The sequence below is a fragment of the Eurytemora carolleeae genome, unplaced genomic scaffold, assembly GCF_000591075.1.
Source record: "Eurytemora carolleeae unplaced genomic scaffold, Eaff_2.0 scaffold70, whole genome shotgun sequence".
NCBI classification, from domain to species: Eukaryota; Metazoa; Arthropoda; class Copepoda; order Calanoida; family Temoridae; genus Eurytemora; species Eurytemora carolleeae.
In genome coordinates this window covers 335,557-355,233 of record NW_019396054.1, presented here as the reverse complement: position 1 = coordinate 355,233, position 19,677 = coordinate 335,557, and the positions used below count along the sequence as shown (strand labels likewise).

Below are 19,677 nucleotides of genomic sequence, written 5' to 3'. Positions count from 1 at the left end.
CCCCCCCCCCCCCCCCATTACAACAGATATTCTTAAATGCTTACTTTGGCTTTGTCACTTTCCTTCTCTAGTTCGTCGATGACCTTGTCCTTCTCTGTGAGCTGGGCCCTGAGGATATTGATCTCTGGAGCCGAGTTAGGATTATGTTTAGGATCCAGGGTCTTGATTACAGATTTAGCTTTCTCAATATACTTCTTGTATCTCTCCTCCATACCAGCCATCTCAACCTCTTAATATCAATCCAATAAATCCATAATTCAGAAAAAATATCTTTAAGTAAATATTTGACAATTATTTGTTGTTCTTCATATTAAAGTTAGGATGTTCGAACAAAATTAATGGAATGGGAATTTATCTTCTATCTACTGACTTTCATTCATAAAACTAATCAAACTAGTAACCTGCTTAGTTATTAAACATAATATTCCCTGATTCTGGGATTTCAAAAATGTTCAAAACAATCGAGATTAGAGGGGGAGCTGACAAAATAATGAAGTCATGCTCTCAAAACTTATTCTTATATTTTTACCTTTTTTGTTTAATATTTCTTGCTGACTAGCAATCTTTTTATTTGATTCCAGCAACTTAAGTTCAAGTTCTTCTCTAAAATACAACAAATAAGATTAGTCACACAAAAACAAATCCTTTTAAAAAAATGAATTTTAGACATAACAACTGGAAATCTTTTGAAGAGTAGAAGTGGTAAAGAACATTAACTTAATTATAACTTCATTCTACTTTCAGCAGTCATAGAAGTAATAAGTATTTCTTTTTTAATTTTATCAGATCAAGATAATTGCTTTCCAAGAGAACTAAAGAAAATGGCACTTAAAACTTTTATATATATTCACAGAACAAAAATTATTTTTTGCAACACTGGCGAAAACATGTGAAAATTGACCCCCCCCCCCAAAAAAAAAAAAAAAATCTCAAATTTTTTCCCCGTCAGAATTTTGGATGAAAAATTTGGTAAGTGAAATCCCATTTCTCTTTTTTTTCCCTACATTTTCTTTAAAACTCTGGGGAGATGAGGGGGGAAGTTGTTGAGAAAATATAAAAATATAAGTTTAAAAAAATAACCTGCTTCCTGGAACACGTGGAGGAGGAGCAGAGGATTCTTCTAATCGTGCCTCAAGTTCCAGAATTCTCTTGTTTGCATCTCTACACAAATATTTGATTATCAGCAATATCTTTATATATATATATATATATATATATATGTCCTGTCTGTTTGGTGTGCTGGTTTGTATTAAAAAAAATAGGTCAAAACGGCTATAAGGTCGAGCCTAAACTTTTTGTGACAGGTCAAAATTATAGAATGTTTGGTTTCATCAATGTTTTTGGAAATCCATCGGTGAAAAAAGATAACTCGAAATTTTATGAAGAACAAAAAACTAATGCTACTTAAAAGAGGTCAACGTTCCCAGCCATCAAAATGTATTAGAGATGATAGAATCTATTGGTAAAGGACATTTAAACACTTTGAAACAAATTTTAAAAAAATAATTCATAACAATTAAACAACGAACGTAAACCATAAATAAATGCATGGAACCAAACTTAATTTTATTCTTTGTGAAACTAACTTCAAATTGCTCTTCTAAACAATAGTACATTCCTGACCTAATGAAGAACGGAGCTATCATTATTTGTTACCTGTTTTTCTTAGTTAGTTCCTCCTCTCTTTCCTTTAAATCCTCAACCATAGTTTGTAGGACTTCATCCCCCTCACTTCCTGTAGCCTAGAAGAAAAAACCATTATTTTTGATGAAAGTCTTTGGTTTGAATGATCCCACACATTATTTTAGACTAGGTGAGGTTAGGATAAATGGTCAATAATTTTTTAAGGAGCTAATGGGGGGGGGGGTTAGGCGGCATTTCTTCCGATTTAAACAAAGTTTTGTGACAGGGCTTATCTCATTCTGTGTGATAAATTTACTTATAAAATGTATTTCCATGTTACTTTGTTGGAGACAAAAAGTCTTATAAACGACAAAACAATCAATATACCAACCTAATCAAGAAAATAATCTAACTATATAAACAACAAAACAATCAATATACCAACCTAATCAAGAAAATAATCTAACTATATAAACGACAAAACAATCAATATACCAACCTAATCAAGAAAATAATCTAACTATATAAACGACAAAACAATCAATATACCAACCTAATCAAGAAAAAAATTTAACTATTTAAAAATATGACGCCTAATATCTGACAGCGAAATTTTTATTTTTATTAATAAAAACGTTTAACCCTTAATCTCCATTTGTTATTTTATACACCTAAGGAACTTAAGGAAATGGAATCTGTAAGAGACCCCAATGTGAACCCCCCAGACCACTGCCAGGTATTGGAAGCACCATCCCAGTCCTGTTCAGTACAGACTTTTAACCCCCCCCCCCCATTAGATATTCCCCTGCGGGGGGATCAAGGAGATACTTCAGGTGGTTGGCAAACCAATTAAATCTATTGGTTGGTTACTGACAACTGTTTAGGTGAAGCATATTTATTAATTATTACTAAAACATATAAATATCCACTCCAATAAAATCTTATCTTTTGTTGATTGTTTAAAATCATACCTTGGCTCTGAGACGTTTGTTTTCTCGCTGTAATCTAATTAATCTCTCTTTAACTGAGGGAGGTATATTCTCCAGCATTCCGCTATCAGGGTCATCTCCTAGATCTCCGCTATACTCAGGACTTCGCTGACCAGCCTAACAAATAAGAAATAATAAAAGACTTCTTTATAGGAACCCGACATGGAACCGCAAAAACAGTTAGGTATTTATAAAAAAAAGTTCATAGTATATATTTAACTAAGAAATCGTTCCCATCGATTTAGGTCCTTGGCTTAATAGATTATAAACAATTTTAATATTATTTTTTGCAAAGAATATAAAAACTTCAAAATATTTACCTCGGCGGTCATTTTGAGTTCCTCATTAAGCTCTTTGAGTGCATTCTTCTCCCCTGCGATCCTGTCCCTCTCCACCGTTAAAGTCTCCAGCTTCTCCAATAGCTTGGCATGCTCGAACGCCAGCTTGTCCGCTTTGTCCACCTCCGCGCTTAGCTTTGTGTTCAATTCGTTGATCTGCTTCTTATAGATCTCAATCTGGGGTTTCTTTTTGCTCACCTTCCCTAGCTCGTCCTCCAGGTCGAGGTTGTTCTGCATGTACTCGTTGTTCTTCTCCTCCAGGAACTTTATCTGCCTCTTGAGGTCGCCCATCTCCTCCACCTTCTTCTTGTAGGTCTCTATAATACCCTCGTACTTCTCAACTTTATCACTTGTCTCTCTGATAAAATTATTTACATTAAAATTACATCTATTATATTTCATCCTCAATTTTGATATAATTCATTTTTTTCTAAATTTTTATTCATTCTTTTCAATGTTTGTGCTTTAAAATTGGGGGAAAAAAACTTTCTGCAAATTTATTACACTAGCCTTATAGGGCGCTTCGCGCCCATCTTCTAAATTAATTGTAAACATGTTCACTTTGTGTACATCGTAAAACAAAACAAAAATAATTCGCGGATTTTCACAAAAAATTTCGTGGATTTTCAAAAATTTAATGAAGATCGAATTTTGATGGAGACAAATATTTGAAATTTTGATCATTCATAAACCTTCCCTGTGGTCACGTGATGTCCCACAAAAAATTTGGACCCGATCGGTTCAGCCGTTTTGACGTTTATTGGATACAAGCAAGCAAACAAACAAACAGACAGACAGACAGACAGACAAGCCAAATTTATATATAGATTAATTGAAGATATTTCAATAATCAGTTGAACTGCAAGGATCAAAAAGGGGGGGGGGGAGATTTTGCTTTTAGTCTGTAAACAGAGTGGGAAACTTTTAATGAAAATAAGTAAGCGGGGAGATTAAATAATCTCTCATTAGACAACTTTAGGAAGGTTGTCCCATGGGAGATCGGTTAATTAACTACAAAGCACAAAATGCTAGGTTCTCAGCTCATCTAGATTCAGATTTTGTAGTAATATCCAAAGAGCAACATGTTTTCAATCCTAGTCTAAGTAATTGATAAAAAATAAGAACCCTGACATTTGAAATGATGTGTATGACACGTTATTTCTACAATCTACAATCTACATCTATATTTTTGTTTTTAATACCAACGTTTGTAAATTGATCTTGAATTAAAACGATAAGATTAGATCTCCCCACCTGAGAATGTCTACTTCATCCTTGAGTGATCTGCTCTGTTCTGCCAACTTCTGTAGTTCGACCAGCTTCTCCTCGCTCTCCTCTAGCTGCTGGGTCAACTCATCGACCTTATGCTGTGTCTCATACTAAAATCATTTTCGGGTCAATATCTTTTTTAATCAAAAAATGTTAATCTTTTCCAACAGTTCAATTTATTTATTCCTCTAATTATCTATCTAATAATGTTTTTTCTTTTTTCCTTATTTTACTTTCATTAACTTTAAATAAAAATCAACTAACACAATTATTTGCATTTTATGCCAACATTTATTCCCAAAATAACATAATTATACGTGATTTTTCAATAACACCCAGAAATACAAAATGTCTAAAAAATATGACTGGTGCGCAGATCTGGATTTGTACAGCAAGCTCACTATCTCTCCCTACAAGATATTCCAGTTGTGTCTCCAAATATGATGGGTCGAGTGACTTATCAACTAAAGACTTAAAAGGACTTGGCAAAATAAGTTAATTAATATTTCACCTTGGCGGCTTCCATTGATTCCATTTCTTGTTTGAGGTTTTCATTTTCCTTCTTGAGTTCTTTATATCGGATCCCGGAATCTGGGAGGACACCAGTCCCCTTACTACCAAGCTGGGCCTGTAAAATAAGCTGTTTTACAATTAAAACTTTTAAATGAACGGAATGTAAGTAGATTAACCGTTCTTATATTAATTAAAGTTTATAAATAAGACCAGAACGAGTCCAGTTCAACTTAAACAATTTACATCAGAGATTTCATCTATAAGCTGTACCAATAAACATCGAGGATTTAACCAAGAGTTTTCTTCTCGCAAAGTTTAATGAAATTTACCAATCCATTTACAAGTTTCTTACAACGGTGAAATGCAAGAAGGACAAGCTTATGATATCATAATTCTACTTATCTGTTATTACCATCAATTCAAAAAATATAGACATCCCTACAAACGGAACTACGCCACCGATCGCAATACATTTAACGCGGAATAAAAAACTGTTCTGTTTAGCATAAAGTTGTTTAACCTGTAGATGTTCGAACTCTGCTGAGAGGTTTGATTTCTCCTCCATGAGTAGGTTTAACCTGAGCTCTAGTTCATGACAACGTTGAGCTAAACCTTCCTTCTCCAACCTTGTCTTCTCCATATCATCCATCAGCTTCTTCACCTGGTTTAATACAACATAGATTTAACAAAATTAATTGATAAGGATTCAATTTTCCGAATTGGAAATCAGATCCAAAAGCTTGAATTCGAAACCGGATCCAGATATATATATATCCGAAATCGAAACCAGATACCAGATATCTGAATCCGAAACCGGATCCAGATCACCGAATCCGAAACCAAATCCCAGGCCCTAAATAGGACAGGAACCCAGATCTAGGCAACTAACTCAGCCAGATACCGGATCCAGAATCCTAAGTCAAATACCGGATTAGAATGTTTTAATTCGAAACCAAAATCCCTAAATTGGAAATTCCTGAATATCATCCTGTAGGACTAAGAACTACCTGAAAGTCGTCCTCTAGGTCTAAAAGAATACCTGATTATCGTCCTCTAGGTCTAAAAGAATACCTGATTATCGTTCTCTAAAACTAAAAGACTACCTGAATATCGTCCTCTAGAACTGGAAGACTATGAATGGATTGTGTTGGTACACCATGAAGTTCCTGAAATAACAAAAAATGAAGAACCTATCTAAAAACAAGGATTTGTCAGAAAATTGGATTTAAAAAAAGGCGAGTTAAGTTCAACTCTTGGATGCCCCCTCTCTAGGCTTCTATCCCTTGTATACCTGGATTGCCATCATCACCACCCTCTGAACCTCCTCTTCCATCTCCATGATCCTCTGGATGTACTCCGCCTGTTCACTACAGTTGATGGCTACTCCTAGGATAAGCTGGAGAAGACGACCAATATGCTCCTTGTTACCATTTACAACCTAGGACAGGGGACTTGCAGATTGGAATCAAAGTTTTGAATAAGTTGTTTTTAATAGGCTGGTGTCGTGCATGGAGACTGGAGACCCTACCCTGCATAGAGAGCCTACCCCTGTGTGTTTTAACCATTTCGACACAATTTTAGACATTGAAAGTAATTTTAAAACATTTAGAATTATCAGAGAAAAGAAGGAATTTGAATTCAAAGCATTGAATATATAAAATAAAATAAAAAGTTTCTGGAAATGAGACAACAAAGAAGCATTGGCGGATACAAGGGTTTAACCTGAGAGCCCTTAAGCATATAGGGAGCTACGGAAAACGGAGATAAAGTACTAAGTTAGCTCACCCATTATAAATACCCTGTATCCGCCCCTGCAAAGAGGATTTCTTTTATTATGAAATATGTTCTCCTAGTAGCATAATAAGGAACTGTGATACCTGATTAACGTCTGGAACAGGAAACTGCGTCAGCTGCATCCCAACAACATCCTTGAGATAGTCCACCGTACTGCCGACCACCTTCCTGATGTTGTTAACCCTCAACCTCTTGTTCTCCTTGACGGGTGAAACCTTGGTCAACCAGGTGGTGTCGAAGTGGTCTGGAGCAAGCTGATTCAATACCTTAAAACAGTACAGTGGTATCCAAAAACAGTAAATTTTTGTCGTCTTTATTCTACCTAGTTATAATGTTAATATTCTATATAATAAAACAAGACATTCGTATATATGTTCCATATTGCAGGGCTGAAATTTTTTTAGGGCACCCATGGTTACCCTGGGAGTGCCGTAGGCTAAAAAAAATATATATTATCACCTGCGCCATAGAGACTCCTTCGCAAATATTTTCTTCTGTTCCTTGTTGCTGGATTGGGAAGGTTCTCAGCCATTTCATCAAGCTGGAGTACAACTCATCTTTATCACTTCCCATTTTTAATATTTGTACTCAACAACCTTTCGTTTGATTTTGTTTTTAATCTTCGAAAATTAATATCTGAATCACTTCTAGGTTGGTTTAGCTTGCCTTTGAATGATCTACAGCTAACAATCTCATTTTGTTAAATTTAATCTGTAAAATTAATTTCAGCTTTTGTATGAACATGAAGGGATGCTCAATCTGGATATAAATATAAGATTTGCGTTCTTTGGACTGGACCCCCCCCCCCCCTCCTATCAATTTTCCATGACCATAAATTTACAACAGAATTATTATTGATTATTTTTATTATATTAGAGTTAGGTTATGTTTTCAGCTATTACCGGGCCGAGCGAGGCGGCTATGCAGGCAATTAAGGGCCGAGCGCTGCGGCAGGGGGGTCGAGCGCCGCAGCTAGGACAAGCTAGGGGTCCGGGTACTGCGGCCACATGACCAATTATATCTATGTGTTACATATGAGATCCATGTACTAAATTGATAGGAGGGAGGGGGGTCCAAAATCGTTCTCTAGGAAGTTACCTATCTTTTAACATGCATTTGACAAATTTCAGTACATTAACTGTCATTTATTCATACAAATTATTGTATTTCTGTTAAGTAGTAAACAGTGCGTCAAGTGCACTTCCTAGTTCAATGCAATAACTACGCGCAGGCAGTTAAGCCAGGCAATCATGCAATATGACACTAATTCAGGCATTTTCCCATACATTCATATAGCAGTACTTTCTCTCATCCAATAGAAATCTTTTTGTAAAAACAGGATTATGGGGGAAAGGCAAATTCTTTACCAAGATTGGTGAAGATTTAAAACCTATCTCTGATTTGTAGAAACAATAAAAACTATGAAACATGATTGGATAGATTTCTTATCTAGTTTACTATTGGAGGAATATCTATACAAGAGCTACCTGCTTTATCGATTAAACTCTGTAGGTAAATCCAACATGGCCGATGTTACACTGCATACAGTACCGGCCAACCGGCGAAATTTTGTCTCGAGTTTTATTGTGTGAAATATTTACGGTGGTTTCCTAGAGAATGTTTGTTTTTAAGCTTCTATAAATTCTGGACATGCATCTTACGGTAAGCTTATTTCACTTTGCAGCTCCTTTTAGTCCTGTTTCGAATTTCAGAAATGATGGGATACACTTTAAACGTGTTGGTCATGGTGGAGACTGGAGATTTGGGACTGTTGGGTTGGGGGGTCTGTCCTAGAGAACGATGACGATTAGAAATGAACTATTTGGGCTGAAATTATAGAGGAATAAGTGGACCCGATCATCCTGGTTAATGATGGAAAGGTGGGCCATCCTGGCTGAAAGAGAGGTTAATGGACCATTATGGCTGATTGATTGGTGGGTGGACCATCATGGTTAAATGATGAGGAGGAGGACCATCATAGATAACAACGGGTAGGTGGACCATCCTTACTCAAGGTGGGTGACGGCGGACTATCCTTTTTCAAGGCGGATGAAGATGGACCATTCTCCTCAAGGCGGGTGAAGATGGACCATCCTTTCTCTGTGAGGGTGAAGATGGACCATCCTTTCTCAAGGCGGGTGAAGATGGACCATCCTTTCTCAAGGCGGGAGAAGACGGACCATCCTTACTCAAGGCGGGTGAAGATGGACCATCCTTACTCAAGGCGTGGCTATAGGACAAGCAAGGGGGCCAAAAGCTGCGGGTAGGACAGGCTAGAGGCAGGGGGCTGCGGCCAAGTGACCAATGAAATCCAATTGATACATTAATACATTTGATTACCATGTACAAAACTGATAGGAGGGGTCCAAAAATCCTTCTCTAGGAAATTACCCTCAATATATAATAATGGCTACATTGCCTGTCCATTAACCAGATTGATTAGTTATAAAGTCTAATATATACTAGGAAGGAAAATATTTCCATAAATTTGTCGTATTTTAGGAAAATATTGATCACTAAGTTATAATTTATGGTTGTGTCGTATATATATTATGCTTATTGCTAACCTGCCCCTGTTTAAAAAGTCTCACTGACTTTTTTTTTTTATAAATTATCAAGAAAGGAATAATGCTTGCTGTCGTTTACTTCATATTTAGTATTGATAGAAAACATCTTTTCTAGTAGAAATCGGGACTTTTGGGGTTTTGATCTTAATATTTTGACGGTTACGTTTGTAATTTGTAAAAGTAGAAAATAAGTACCAAATAATTAGATCAGAATCCCATAGGTTAGTTTCTTTTAGGATAGTTCTACACGAAACTTTAATATCTTCAAAAATGTTAACTTTCAAGTTACATATTTGATTGGAAATATTTTTTAGATCTTTTCAAATTTTATCTGTGTGATAACAGAGTAGAAATATTTTGGCAAAGTGTATAAAATATATCTTAATTTTTATATCGTAGGCACTGACTGTACACAGTACAACGTACCTCATAACGTACTGCATACAATATGATGGAGAATACACTGAGAAGTATCTGTACAAATGTACATAAATGGTACTGTATGTACACTGTACAGTGTACAGTACATGAAATGAAGAAAGCTGTTCCACGAGATAATAAGGATAGTCATTATCTATGTACGATAAGGGTACATACCTGTACTGTACTGGAAAGGAAGTATTTAAAGGTTTTATTCTTACAAAGATAATTTTAAAGTTTTGAAGTATTGTAGTTTTTATCAAATCGAATATGTATATATTTTTACCAATAATTTTTAAAATACATATGTATTAAGTATGTATTTTGATACTTTTAAATTCTTAAAAAATTACTAATTCAAACATGTTCTTTTGTGAGTTACAATAGTTTTAACACGAGGTTTTTGGGCGCTTCGCTCCCATCTATTATTAATTAAAATTTTATCTTTTAAATATCTTCCATGCCACCATCGTTTAACCAAAATAAATGCGTAGATTTTGGTTTTCAAAGTTGCATTTCAAACTTTTTATTAAAACAAAAAATTTATGGAGGCAATATTTTTAACTTCAATAACCGTACGGTTTTTATTCATAAAAAAAGGAATGATACCTAAAGATCAACCTGGTCCAATTTTCCCCTTTCTTTGTAGATTTACAGTAAGAATCGGTGAAATTACTTATTATTAATTAGTATTTGATATTTTTGTATGTCATCTTAACATCATTGATATAACACTTTTTACTATTTATGTATTCTGTACAATCCATATTTTCACATAAAGCTGTAAAGCTTAATATCTGAATTTCAATAATTTATTGTGAAGCCTAATAAAAAGTTGTATCTACATATTAATTACATGTAATTAGACCTTCAAATGCGATAAATCTAACCTTCATATGTTAATATTAGAATATTATAATTTTGATAATCTCGCAATATTTCTATCTTTATTTGTTATTTAAAATTGTATGTATCGTGTCATTACAATATTGCATTGTTCTGTATGTTGTACATAATCTTATCAAGATATTCTATAAATGTATGCTACTGTTTTGGAAGAAATGTATGAAAGAAGCCATGGTAAAAAGAAGTCAAGTCAAAAACAGATTTGTCATTAACGTTAAAAAAACGTTCTTGAGCTGGAAAATTAATTATAGTTTACATAAATTTTAGAAGTCCAAGTACATACATGTTTATTGTACATTGTATATAATATTACAATCTTAATTTATAATTTATCTTGTTAATTGATGGTATAATTTTAGAATCAACTTACACTGAAACAAAATGGGCGACGACGACCGAAGAATATTCATCGGTGGTCTCCGGTTTACAATTGACGAATCAACGGTTGAGGAATATTTCCGACAGTGGGGACCTCTCTCTGAGGTTAAAATTATCCGATATCCTCCTCCCGACAGCAGATCTAAGGGATACGGTTTCGTTACGTTTGAGTCTAAGGCGGCCAGGTCAGTAATAATTCTCTCAATCCTCAAAGAAGAACAGTTTAGTTAACGGGAGAACCCGTCAATTTGTAATCCTTACCTCTGATTCATTAATACATTCTAAGAGAACCTCCAATTGTCACGGTGTATTGTAATTTAATCTATTAGTAATGTTGTAAATGAATTATTATAGGGATCACTGTGTGTCTGAAGGCAGCCATCAGATCGATGGTAAAGTTATCGAAATCCGCCTCTCAGACGCTTCTAAGAATAAACGGGCAACCGGCGGAAGCGGTGCCGAGTACCGACGAGACTATGACGATACGACCATCGATGTTGACCTCGAGGACGTCAAGTTTCGACGTCTTTTCGTCGGAAACGTCGACCAGAACTGGACAGAGAGTATTATCACCGATTACTTCTGTAACATTGGCCAAGTCCAGGAGTGCGCCATAAAGAAGGGACCCGAGGGGAAACATCTCGGATTCGCCTTCATGACATTCGCCACCTCCGCCTGCGTAGACAAGATCCAGCAGCTCCGCCCCCACACTATCCAAGGGCGGAAGGTTGAGACGAAGAGGCAGGTTGCTAAGCAGAACGTTGGTAAACCTGAAGCTAAGCTGGAGGTCGACAGAATCTGGGTCGGAGCTCCTGAGAGTGAGAAAGGTTCCAAGGGACATATCGGGCTCGGAGATACACATACAGACGAAGTTCTAGAGGTTGGATTTTTGACTTTGTTTTACTTCTCTTATTTTTTTTCTTTTTCATTAAGTATAAGTATTAATCTGTTCTAACTTTCTTATTATTCAGAGGTACTTCTCTAAGTTCGGGAATGTAATAAAAGTTCAGCAGTTGATGTGGGAAGATACAAAGAAGAAGAGAGGATACGGGTTCATTGTATTCGACGACTTTGATGCTGTTGACAAGGTAATTATACACTACATAAGAAACTTATTGATTTATCATTAAAAAATTATTGATTTATCGTCCAAATCAAATCATATGATATAATTCTCTGCAATCAATGATTTTAAAATTCATACAAGATATATTATAATTAATTATTGAATTTGTATCTTGAAACAATTAACATTAAATAAATTAAAAGTTTCACAATTAAAAGGTTAAAAAAAGCATTTTTTAAACTGAAATTCCACGTTACTAAATTGGCCTTCAGTGGTTGGTTGGTTGGTTGGTTGGTTGGTTGGTTGGTTGATTGATTGATTGATTGATTGATTGAACCCTATGCTAGGTTGTCCTGGCCCGGGTTCACCATGTCGCCGGTTACAAGCTGGAGGTAAAGAAGGCTGTCAAGGACAAAGATAGAGCTCTGGGAGGTGGTCGCAGGGACATGATGGGACAAGGAGCAATGACTGGCTTCGGATCTGGAGGAAATATGGCTCCAATGGGAGCCATGGGAGGAATTGGAGCTATGGGTGGTATGGGAGCCATGGGTGGAATGGGAGCCATGGGAGGAATGGGAGGCATGGGTGGAGTGGGAGCCATGGGAGGAGGATTTGGTGCGGATGGAGCCAGGAATGGTCGGAAGAGAGGGATGGAGAGAGAACAGTTTCCAAAGAAGAAGTTTAGATATGAGATCAGGGACGCAGAGTCGGAGATTATGCGGAGTATCTTTGTTGGTAACCTCAACCCTGTGTCAGAGAAGGAAGACATAGAGGAATATTTTGCCAAGTTTGGAGATATCGTCACGGTTGACATGAAGAAACAGCCGAACTCCAACAGAAACCGAGGCTTTGCATTCGTCGTGTTCAGCAAATCCGAGGCTGTAGACAAAGTTATGGCAGCAAGACCTCACAGACTTGGTGGTACTAACATCGATTGCAAGAGGAAGACTCCTAAATCTGAAGGCTACGGGATGGAGGAAAGGGTTAAGAAGATCTGGATTGGTAAACCTGATCCTGAGTTCAAGATTGTCAGCTACGGATTGAATGAAGCTACGACAGATGAGGTTCTTGAGAACTTCTTCAACAAGTTCGGTAAAGTTGTTCATATCCATCAGTTTATCTGGAAGGATACTAACAAGAAGCGTGGATATGGATATATCACCTTTGATGATGAGGATACCGTGGACAAGGTTGTTCTACTGGGAATACATAATGTCGAGGGAGTCCAGCTACAGTGTAAGAAAGCTCTATCCAAAGAGTTCCAGGAATCAGAAGAGAGGAAGAGAATGGCAATGCAGCAGAATAGTTCCGTCAACATGATGGGAAGCATGGGAATGGGAAATACAGGGTTTGGAATGAATACAAACATGTTCAATGGAAGCGGAGCTATGGGTGGAAATATGGGAGCTGGCATGGGCACCGGTATGGGAGGAAACATGGGTGGTGGTATGGGAGCTGGCATGGGCGGTAACATGGGTAATATGGGCGTTGGAATGGGAGGCAACATGGGCGTCGGAATGGGAGGCAATATGGGCAATGGAATGGGTAACAATATGGGAGTTGGCATGGGCGGTAATATGGGAGGACCTGGAGGAAACATGAACGGTATGATGAACAGCATGCAGGGCATGATCAACACTATGCAGGGCCAAGGAGGAAGCTATGGAGGAATGGGTAACAACATGCAGAGCATGATGAACCAGATGGATACCATGAAGAACAACGGTAACTCTGGAAACATGAAGGAGATGATAGGAAACATGAACTCTATGATGGGTACCCTGGCCAAGGAGAAAGTGAAAATTAAGGCGAAGGGGGAGAAGAAGGATGACGATACTCAGGAGAAGATGATGGGAATGATGAGCAACATGATGGCCATGATGAACAATATGGCAAGTATGATCCAGACAACTAAGGAACCGCCTCCACCCCAACCTAGCTCAGGGTACGGAGTTAACCAAGGAACATCTCAACCTCCCCCAACACCAGGATTTGATGCCAGCAACTACGGCTACGGGTATGCAAACTACCAAGCCGGAAAATAAGTTTTCCTGTTTACTAACTGTTTTGAACCTAACTACCATTGTTTGTATATTGTGTGAGAAATAAAGAAACAAATTTGAACTTTTTTTGTGGATTTTTTCAGAAGAAAATGATAGTTTAATATTTTTCTTTCTTATCCTCTAAAATGAGTTCCGCTGCTCAGATCAACCATAGGGTAACGGATGTTCTTGGTTCTCTGGGATTTGAGTCACATCCGTTCTTAGTAGACTGGTATAATCAACAAGGAGGGTTTAGATTATATGGAGATGTTTGCTCTATAAATGGTCTTTAGTTCTCATTTCTTAATCTAATGTAATTAATACCAGTAGTATTCTGAGGAGAAGCATTTTTCAAAATGTCTTCAATATAACTAATTAATACCTGTAGTTTTAAATTAAATTCGAAGCTACATTTATTATTTAAGTAAGTAAAAAGTTATATAATACATATCACATAAAAATACCTTCAATCCTAAATTATCTCAATTATAAAATATCTCGTTAACTTTTGAATTTTCTCCAAGCCAATTTGACAGCCTTGTACAGTTTTTAATGGCAGTTTTATGCCAATTTAGAACACTGCTCGAGCTAATATGGTGAGGGACCCCATGTGTCTAGTGTTGTTTATTGGTTTCTAAATCAACAAAATTTCAATTTTAAAGCTGTATTGTTGAAGTTTTCTTTTATTAACCTTTGTTCTAATAAAAATGAAAAACCGATCTTTGCAACTGGTTCGTTGTTGCATCGTTTTTCGCATATATACTCTAGCAGTGTTAGGGTCTTAATTGTACACACTACACAGTGTTAAAAAAGAAAATGTTCAGATCAAAGAATTTAGAAAACATGGCTTCCTTTACACTAAATTTTGACCCCGAAAGAAAATATAGGCAAAAAAGGACCAACTGCAGGCACATATATGTGTCTTTTTTTTATATAAAAACTAAATATAATTTTCCTACTAACAGTATCAGACAAATTTGCATTATCCTACGCGCCTGGAACACTGGCGTGCATTATCATCAGTCAGCCAGCAATGTTCGAGCGCGCTTTTCTTCCTTTCCTCAGGCAGGAAGCACATTAAAAAAAATAGATTTTATTAAATCGATTCATTGACTTTTTGAAAAATTTTCATCGAAATTCAATGAAATATCATTGATTATTGTAACCCATGTAATGTGAATAATCTATATATAAATTTGGCTTGTCTGTTTGTCTGTTTGTTTGTTTGTTTGTATCCAATAAACGTCAAAACGGCTGAACCGATCGGGCCCAAATTTTTTGTGGGACATCTAGGGACCCCAGGGAAGGTTTATGAAAATCAAAATTTCAAATATTTGTCTCTATCAAAATTCGATCGTCATTTAATTTTTAAAAATTTTGAAAATCCGCGAAATTTTTTGTAAAATCCGCGAATTATTTTTGTTTTGTTTTACGATGTACACAAAGAGAACATGTTCACAACTAATTTAGAAGATGGGCGCGAAGCGCCTTGAATTTCTAGTAATTAGAAAAATTTTAAATAAAAGAAGGATATTCGTAGATTTGTTTAACCCTTTAATTAGAAAACGTTGACAATAGTTTTCTAAAATAAAATCTCATGACGCTTGAAACTATTAAATAGTGGTCTAAATAAACTTCGATAAAATTGTAATTGTATTCACTGTTAAGTCCTAGACTATTAAAAGATTTCGCTAAAAGAAAGCCCTCTACAAACTAAGAAGGTCTCAATAACAAAAAGGTTCTGGGAGAAGCACAAAAAAATCAGATTTTCAATGCAGAAATATATCTGAAGAATAATTTACACATTTGGTTTGAAAATAAATAACCGTTAAAAGAAAAATAAACAACTCCCCATTTTAGAATTTAACTTTTTAAACTCATCCAAATTTTTGCAAACCGGTCTACAAATCAAAGTTGTACAAAGAAACTATCGAAATAACAAAACCAAGCTGCATTACACTCAACAATGCCTCTCCTCAGACCTAATTTGATAAGTTTGATTTGATTTGGGTTTGTGGAGTTGGAGGAACCCTGAGAGTCTGATTTGATATGATTTATATTTTCTACATCTTGTTTTGATGTGCGTTTTGCAGAGAGAAGTGGGATAAAACTAATATTCAGGATCCCATAGACCAGGAACAGTTTATTTCAATATCAGATACAACATTTTTCTGGCGCTTTTTTTTAATAACTTTTACGCACAAAAGAAAAAATTTGGTAATTACATTTAGTATGAACGGATTATTTTAACAAGATAATTATTTTTAAGGCCTATTTTTGATGTTAATTTATGTTTTGATTGCATATTGTCATATCAATTCTTAATTTTGGAAATAGGACGTCCCTGAAAGACTGATTTGGTTTGATTTGATTTGATTTGATTTGATTTGATTTGATTTGATTTGATTTGATTTGATTTGATTTGATTTGATTTGATTTGATTTGATTTGATTTGATTTTAATTAAAGTTATGTAAGCTAAGTTTATGCAAGTCTCAGACACCAATATTTAATCAATCAATCACGTTTTTTTTTTAAAGTATGCAATCTGGTAATCTTAAAAATACTAGCTGAAGTGCCCGGCGTTGCCCGTTAAAATTTAGAAACACTTGGAAACAAAATTTCTATTTTGAATAAATGGGTTTCGTAAAAAAATTCTGCCGATTCGGTTCAGCCGTTTGGCCAGCTATAGCTAACATATTTATATATTATAATTGAGCGAAAAGCTTCATTATATAGATACAAAAAATTTAATTTAATTGAACTATACTGATGTAGTGTATGATTCATTATTTTGACAAGTTGAAGAAATCTCTCAGGAATCAGTCGAATCAAAATTAAAGATAAAAAATCTATAAGATAATTAGTCATACATTCAATTTTAACCTATATGCCTTACTCAATTCTTGATTAAAAGTAGTGTTCCAAAAATCCGAAAACTATCAGAATTATTGTTTTTGTTGTAATTTCTAGTCACCATAATTTAAAGATGGGCTTTGTTATTTTACTACGTTATTTTTTAAACCTATATCGGATCAATACAGTGGAAGATATCATCGTTTAATTCTGACAATTTTCTCCATTTTTACTACAGCAGAAACCTACAAGTCATTAATTTAGGTAAACCACAACTAGAAATAATATTTGTGAAAAGCATAGTTGTTTAAGGGTACCATTGTGAATTGGTGATGCCATTATAAATGAGTCACGTGAGATTGCGTTAACAGTCTCTTATATTCGTTTCATTTTCTTTTCTTTTAATTTCTTTTTCATTGTCGTCTCTAAATTATCATCCTTTGTGGGAAACTCAGTTTCTAAAAGACTAAGATTACGACTGTTGGAAGTGAGTTGGAAATTGTCTCTCTACATGATTTTGAGTTGACCCCACTACGCCGACCTAAAATCCTAGTTCAAACTGCCGGTCACGTCTCAGGTCAGATTCTACGTGCTAATTACAGAAAGCTCTCGTCGAAATAACGAATAGAAGCGTTTTGAAGGGTAAAATTTTACGGCGAAGCTTCTTACTCGCAAAGTACGGCCTTAAGTCGGACCTTATTCTGGAAGGAATCGGGCACATGAGGAGTTTTGGATAAACTTGTGAAAAATTACTTAAATCTTTCTAATGCTAAATTTTTCCACAAATATCCATCTAAGATCTTACCCCCCTTGAAAATCTCAATTTCGGAGTGATGAAACTTTTAAAGCCAGAACATTAGCTGTGCTTTACGCTAATATCAATTTAATTGGTGAGGGGAATAATTTTTATCATAATTTTAACAATTTAAGTTTAATTATTGGTCTGCGCAAACCAACACTGAATAAATTATATTATAATTTTTTCTTGGAACATTTTTCTAGATATTTAAAATTTATATTTTAATAGTTGTTGTATTGTATAAATCTTCCGATGGCTTTAAAGGGAACTATAAAAATGTTAATTTAAAATTTTTAATAATTAATCTGGTCTAGGTGCAGTACGTTTCTACCGTCCAAACCAGTTTCCTAAGTTTACAAACAACAATTACTTCCCTGTCTGTCATCATCCTAGGTATTAATTAGAATTCTTTTTATCAGTGCTTACTATTGGGATTCATTTGATGTTGATACGGATCCGGATTCAGAAGATAACTGTAAGAGTACACTCAACTCGACAAAAAAAATTAAACAAAAACATTTTTGTATTAGATGGGGTGGATGGTTTGCTCTTCGTGGAGTTCTCATTTTTCCTGAAATATCCGAACCTGATCTGATACAAGTGGAACCAGAATCTCCGCTTAGGAACCAGATTTTATGAGAAATTTTCAACTACTCCATTCTGGATCAGGGGTTGCACACGTAGGGGATTGCGGGGAGCCCCCCCCCCCCTCGTACGCCCCTGTTTAGATTGAAATTTCACCGTTTCATAAGAGATGGCGTAAACACAAGAAACGACCTTACAAAAGAAAATTCCATTATTCCATTAAAAAATGTCGTAATTTCTTTTTGAAATTGTCATAATTTCTCAAGAAAATGTCATTATTCAACAAAAAGATTTACGAAATCAAAGAAAATGCCTTATTTGATGTAACAATGATTAATAACTTTTATATGCAATCAAATTGATTTGAAAAGAAATGAGTGACCATTTAAGGCAGTTATAATAGAAATGATAATATAATAACGATTTCACTAGACATGACAACGTTTTCATATTTTTAAAGGAAATTTTTTTTATAATTTTCGGGAAAAAAATAATAAAATTCTTCATAAGTTCTTTAACTATTGTTATCTTTCTTGATTTACTTATTCAAGCAAATTATGTTTTATCAAAGAAAACTAGTCACCAAACTGCGCCCCTTTCTAATCTGTGGCATAAAAATTTAAAAATTCTCTGAATATTTTCAACCTTGATTAAGTTTTTTCGAGTCCTTTCATCCAATATTAAAATATAATTTTAATATTCCATGAATCCATAAGTCGAAGAAAAATTATAAAAGATAAAACTCTGTTTAGTGATTCTGAAGCTCAGAATATGATGGAATTGTATAACACACACTGGCAGGTAAAAAAATTCAGCATTAAAGGGACCGAACGAAAAAACTTATTAATATTTAAGGGACTGTTGGTGTAATTAAAGGGACCGAACGAAAAACTTATTAATATTTAAGGGACTGTTGGTGTAATTAAAGGGACCGAACGAAAAACTTGTTAATATTTAAGGGACTGTTGGTGTAATTTTAAAGGATCTTTGTAAGAGTGTAATTATCGGTTCACAACGACTTTTTACAGTGGAGATAGATATCTTCATGAAATAAACCGAACATTTCTGATTTATGAGTTGTTTCGTTTTCGATAGAAAAATAAAGATATATATAAATGTAAAGAATGCTGTTGTAAATCGTTATTTAATTTGTGTTTAAATTTTTCAGGACTGGAGATGGAGAGATGCAGGATGTCCCAAAGAGAAATATTCCTCCCTTCAAATTAAATATTTTGAGACAGCCCCGGGGGAGCGGGGCAAAGTTATTGATTGTATTTTACAGGATAATCTAGATATTTATAAAGAAAATTCCAGCTAGAACTAAAAGGGTTTAGGAAATCCTCGTATCAAAACTATTAGCTCGAATGTCCGAGATGTGGTTTTGTTCTGTTTTGAGCTTACTTATACTGGTTGTGGTCAAATCTTTGATAAAAAATGCTGAATAAATTTTGTCAATCACATTTTTTTTTCATTGAATCAAAGTTTTTTTTTACAAGAAAGAAACTACCTCTACAAATTTTTCACTCCACGCTT

At 35.1% G+C, this 19,677-nt stretch overlaps 3 protein-coding genes across 4 annotated transcripts in view; 2 read left to right on the top strand and 1 right to left on the bottom strand.

The window, feature by feature from the left end:
- Window positions 1–7,256, bottom strand: part of LOC111706469 (protein Hook homolog 3) — a 9,132-nt gene extending 1,876 nt beyond the window's left edge. Inside the window, exons 1-13 of the mRNA XM_023479354.1 lie at window positions 6,986–7,256; window positions 6,610–6,792; window positions 6,024–6,170; window positions 5,836–5,898; window positions 5,253–5,393; window positions 4,731–4,847; window positions 4,205–4,329; window positions 2,933–3,308; window positions 2,595–2,729; window positions 1,657–1,742; window positions 1,081–1,161; window positions 530–603; window positions 45–229 (exon numbers count right to left, since the gene is read on the bottom strand). Coding sequence (XP_023335122.1) covers window positions 45–229; window positions 530–603; window positions 1,081–1,161; window positions 1,657–1,742; window positions 2,595–2,729; window positions 2,933–3,308; window positions 4,205–4,329; window positions 4,731–4,847; window positions 5,253–5,393; window positions 5,836–5,898; window positions 6,024–6,170; window positions 6,610–6,792; window positions 6,986–7,099 — 1,827 coding nt within the window. The 5' untranslated portion in view covers window positions 7,100–7,256. The remainder of the gene's footprint in view (window positions 1–44; window positions 230–529; window positions 604–1,080; window positions 1,162–1,656; window positions 1,743–2,594; window positions 2,730–2,932; window positions 3,309–4,204; window positions 4,330–4,730; window positions 4,848–5,252; window positions 5,394–5,835; window positions 5,899–6,023; window positions 6,171–6,609; window positions 6,793–6,985) is intronic.
- LOC111706458 (CUGBP Elav-like family member 1) lies at window positions 7,164–13,987 on the top strand. Its single transcript, XM_023479344.1, has 6 exons — window positions 7,164–7,177; window positions 8,698–8,700; window positions 10,777–10,982; window positions 11,152–11,677; window positions 11,769–11,885; window positions 12,211–13,987. The coding sequence occupies exons 3-6, from the start codon at window positions 10,801–10,803 to the stop codon at window positions 13,906–13,908; spliced, it is 2,523 nt and encodes an 840-aa protein (XP_023335112.1). The 5' UTR covers window positions 7,164–7,177; window positions 8,698–8,700; window positions 10,777–10,800; the 3' UTR covers window positions 13,909–13,987.
- Window positions 13,988–14,027: 40 nt separating this feature from the next.
- Window positions 14,028–19,602, top strand: LOC111706502 (methylmalonic aciduria and homocystinuria type C protein homolog). 2 transcript variants are annotated; one of them, XM_023479394.1, is made up of 9 exons: window positions 14,028–14,151; window positions 14,871–14,970; window positions 15,999–16,041; window positions 16,683–16,723; window positions 17,249–17,337; window positions 17,874–17,952; window positions 18,090–18,182; window positions 18,897–18,945; window positions 19,313–19,602. In XM_023479394.1, the coding sequence occupies exons 1-9, from the start codon at window positions 14,052–14,054 to the stop codon at window positions 19,460–19,462; spliced, it is 744 nt and encodes a 247-aa protein (XP_023335162.1). In that variant the 5' UTR covers window positions 14,028–14,051; the 3' UTR covers window positions 19,463–19,602. The 2 variants fall into 2 exon arrangements, with proteins under 2 accessions (XP_023335162.1, XP_023335171.1); XM_023479403.1 differs by lacking the exon at window positions 16,683–16,723 and having other exon boundaries at window positions 17,226–17,337.
- The last annotated feature ends 75 nt before the right edge of the window (window positions 19,603–19,677 follow it).

Bases quoted from the DNA above. Each gene is read 5' to 3' on its own strand.
- LOC111706458 (XM_023479344.1), top strand. From the start codon at position 10,801: ATGGGCGACGACGACCGAAGAATATTCATCGGTGGTCTCCGGTTTACA. The intron at 10,983-11,151 runs GTCAGTAATAAT...GAATTATTATAG, and splicing joins TTTGAGTCTAAGGCGGCCAG to GGATCACTGTGTGTCTGAAG. The intron at 11,886-12,210 runs GTAATTATACAC...ACCCTATGCTAG, and splicing joins ACTTTGATGCTGTTGACAAG to GTTGTCCTGGCCCGGGTTCA.
- LOC111706502 (XM_023479394.1), top strand. From the start codon at position 14,052: ATGAGTTCCGCTGCTCAGATCAACCATAGGGTAACGGATGTTCTTGGT. The intron at 16,042-16,682 runs GAACAGTTTATT...ATACTGATGTAG, and splicing joins TTCAGGATCCCATAGACCAG to TGTATGATTCATTATTTTGA. The intron at 18,946-19,312 runs GTAAAAAAATTC...TAAATTTTTCAG, and splicing joins TGTATAACACACACTGGCAG to GACTGGAGATGGAGAGATGC.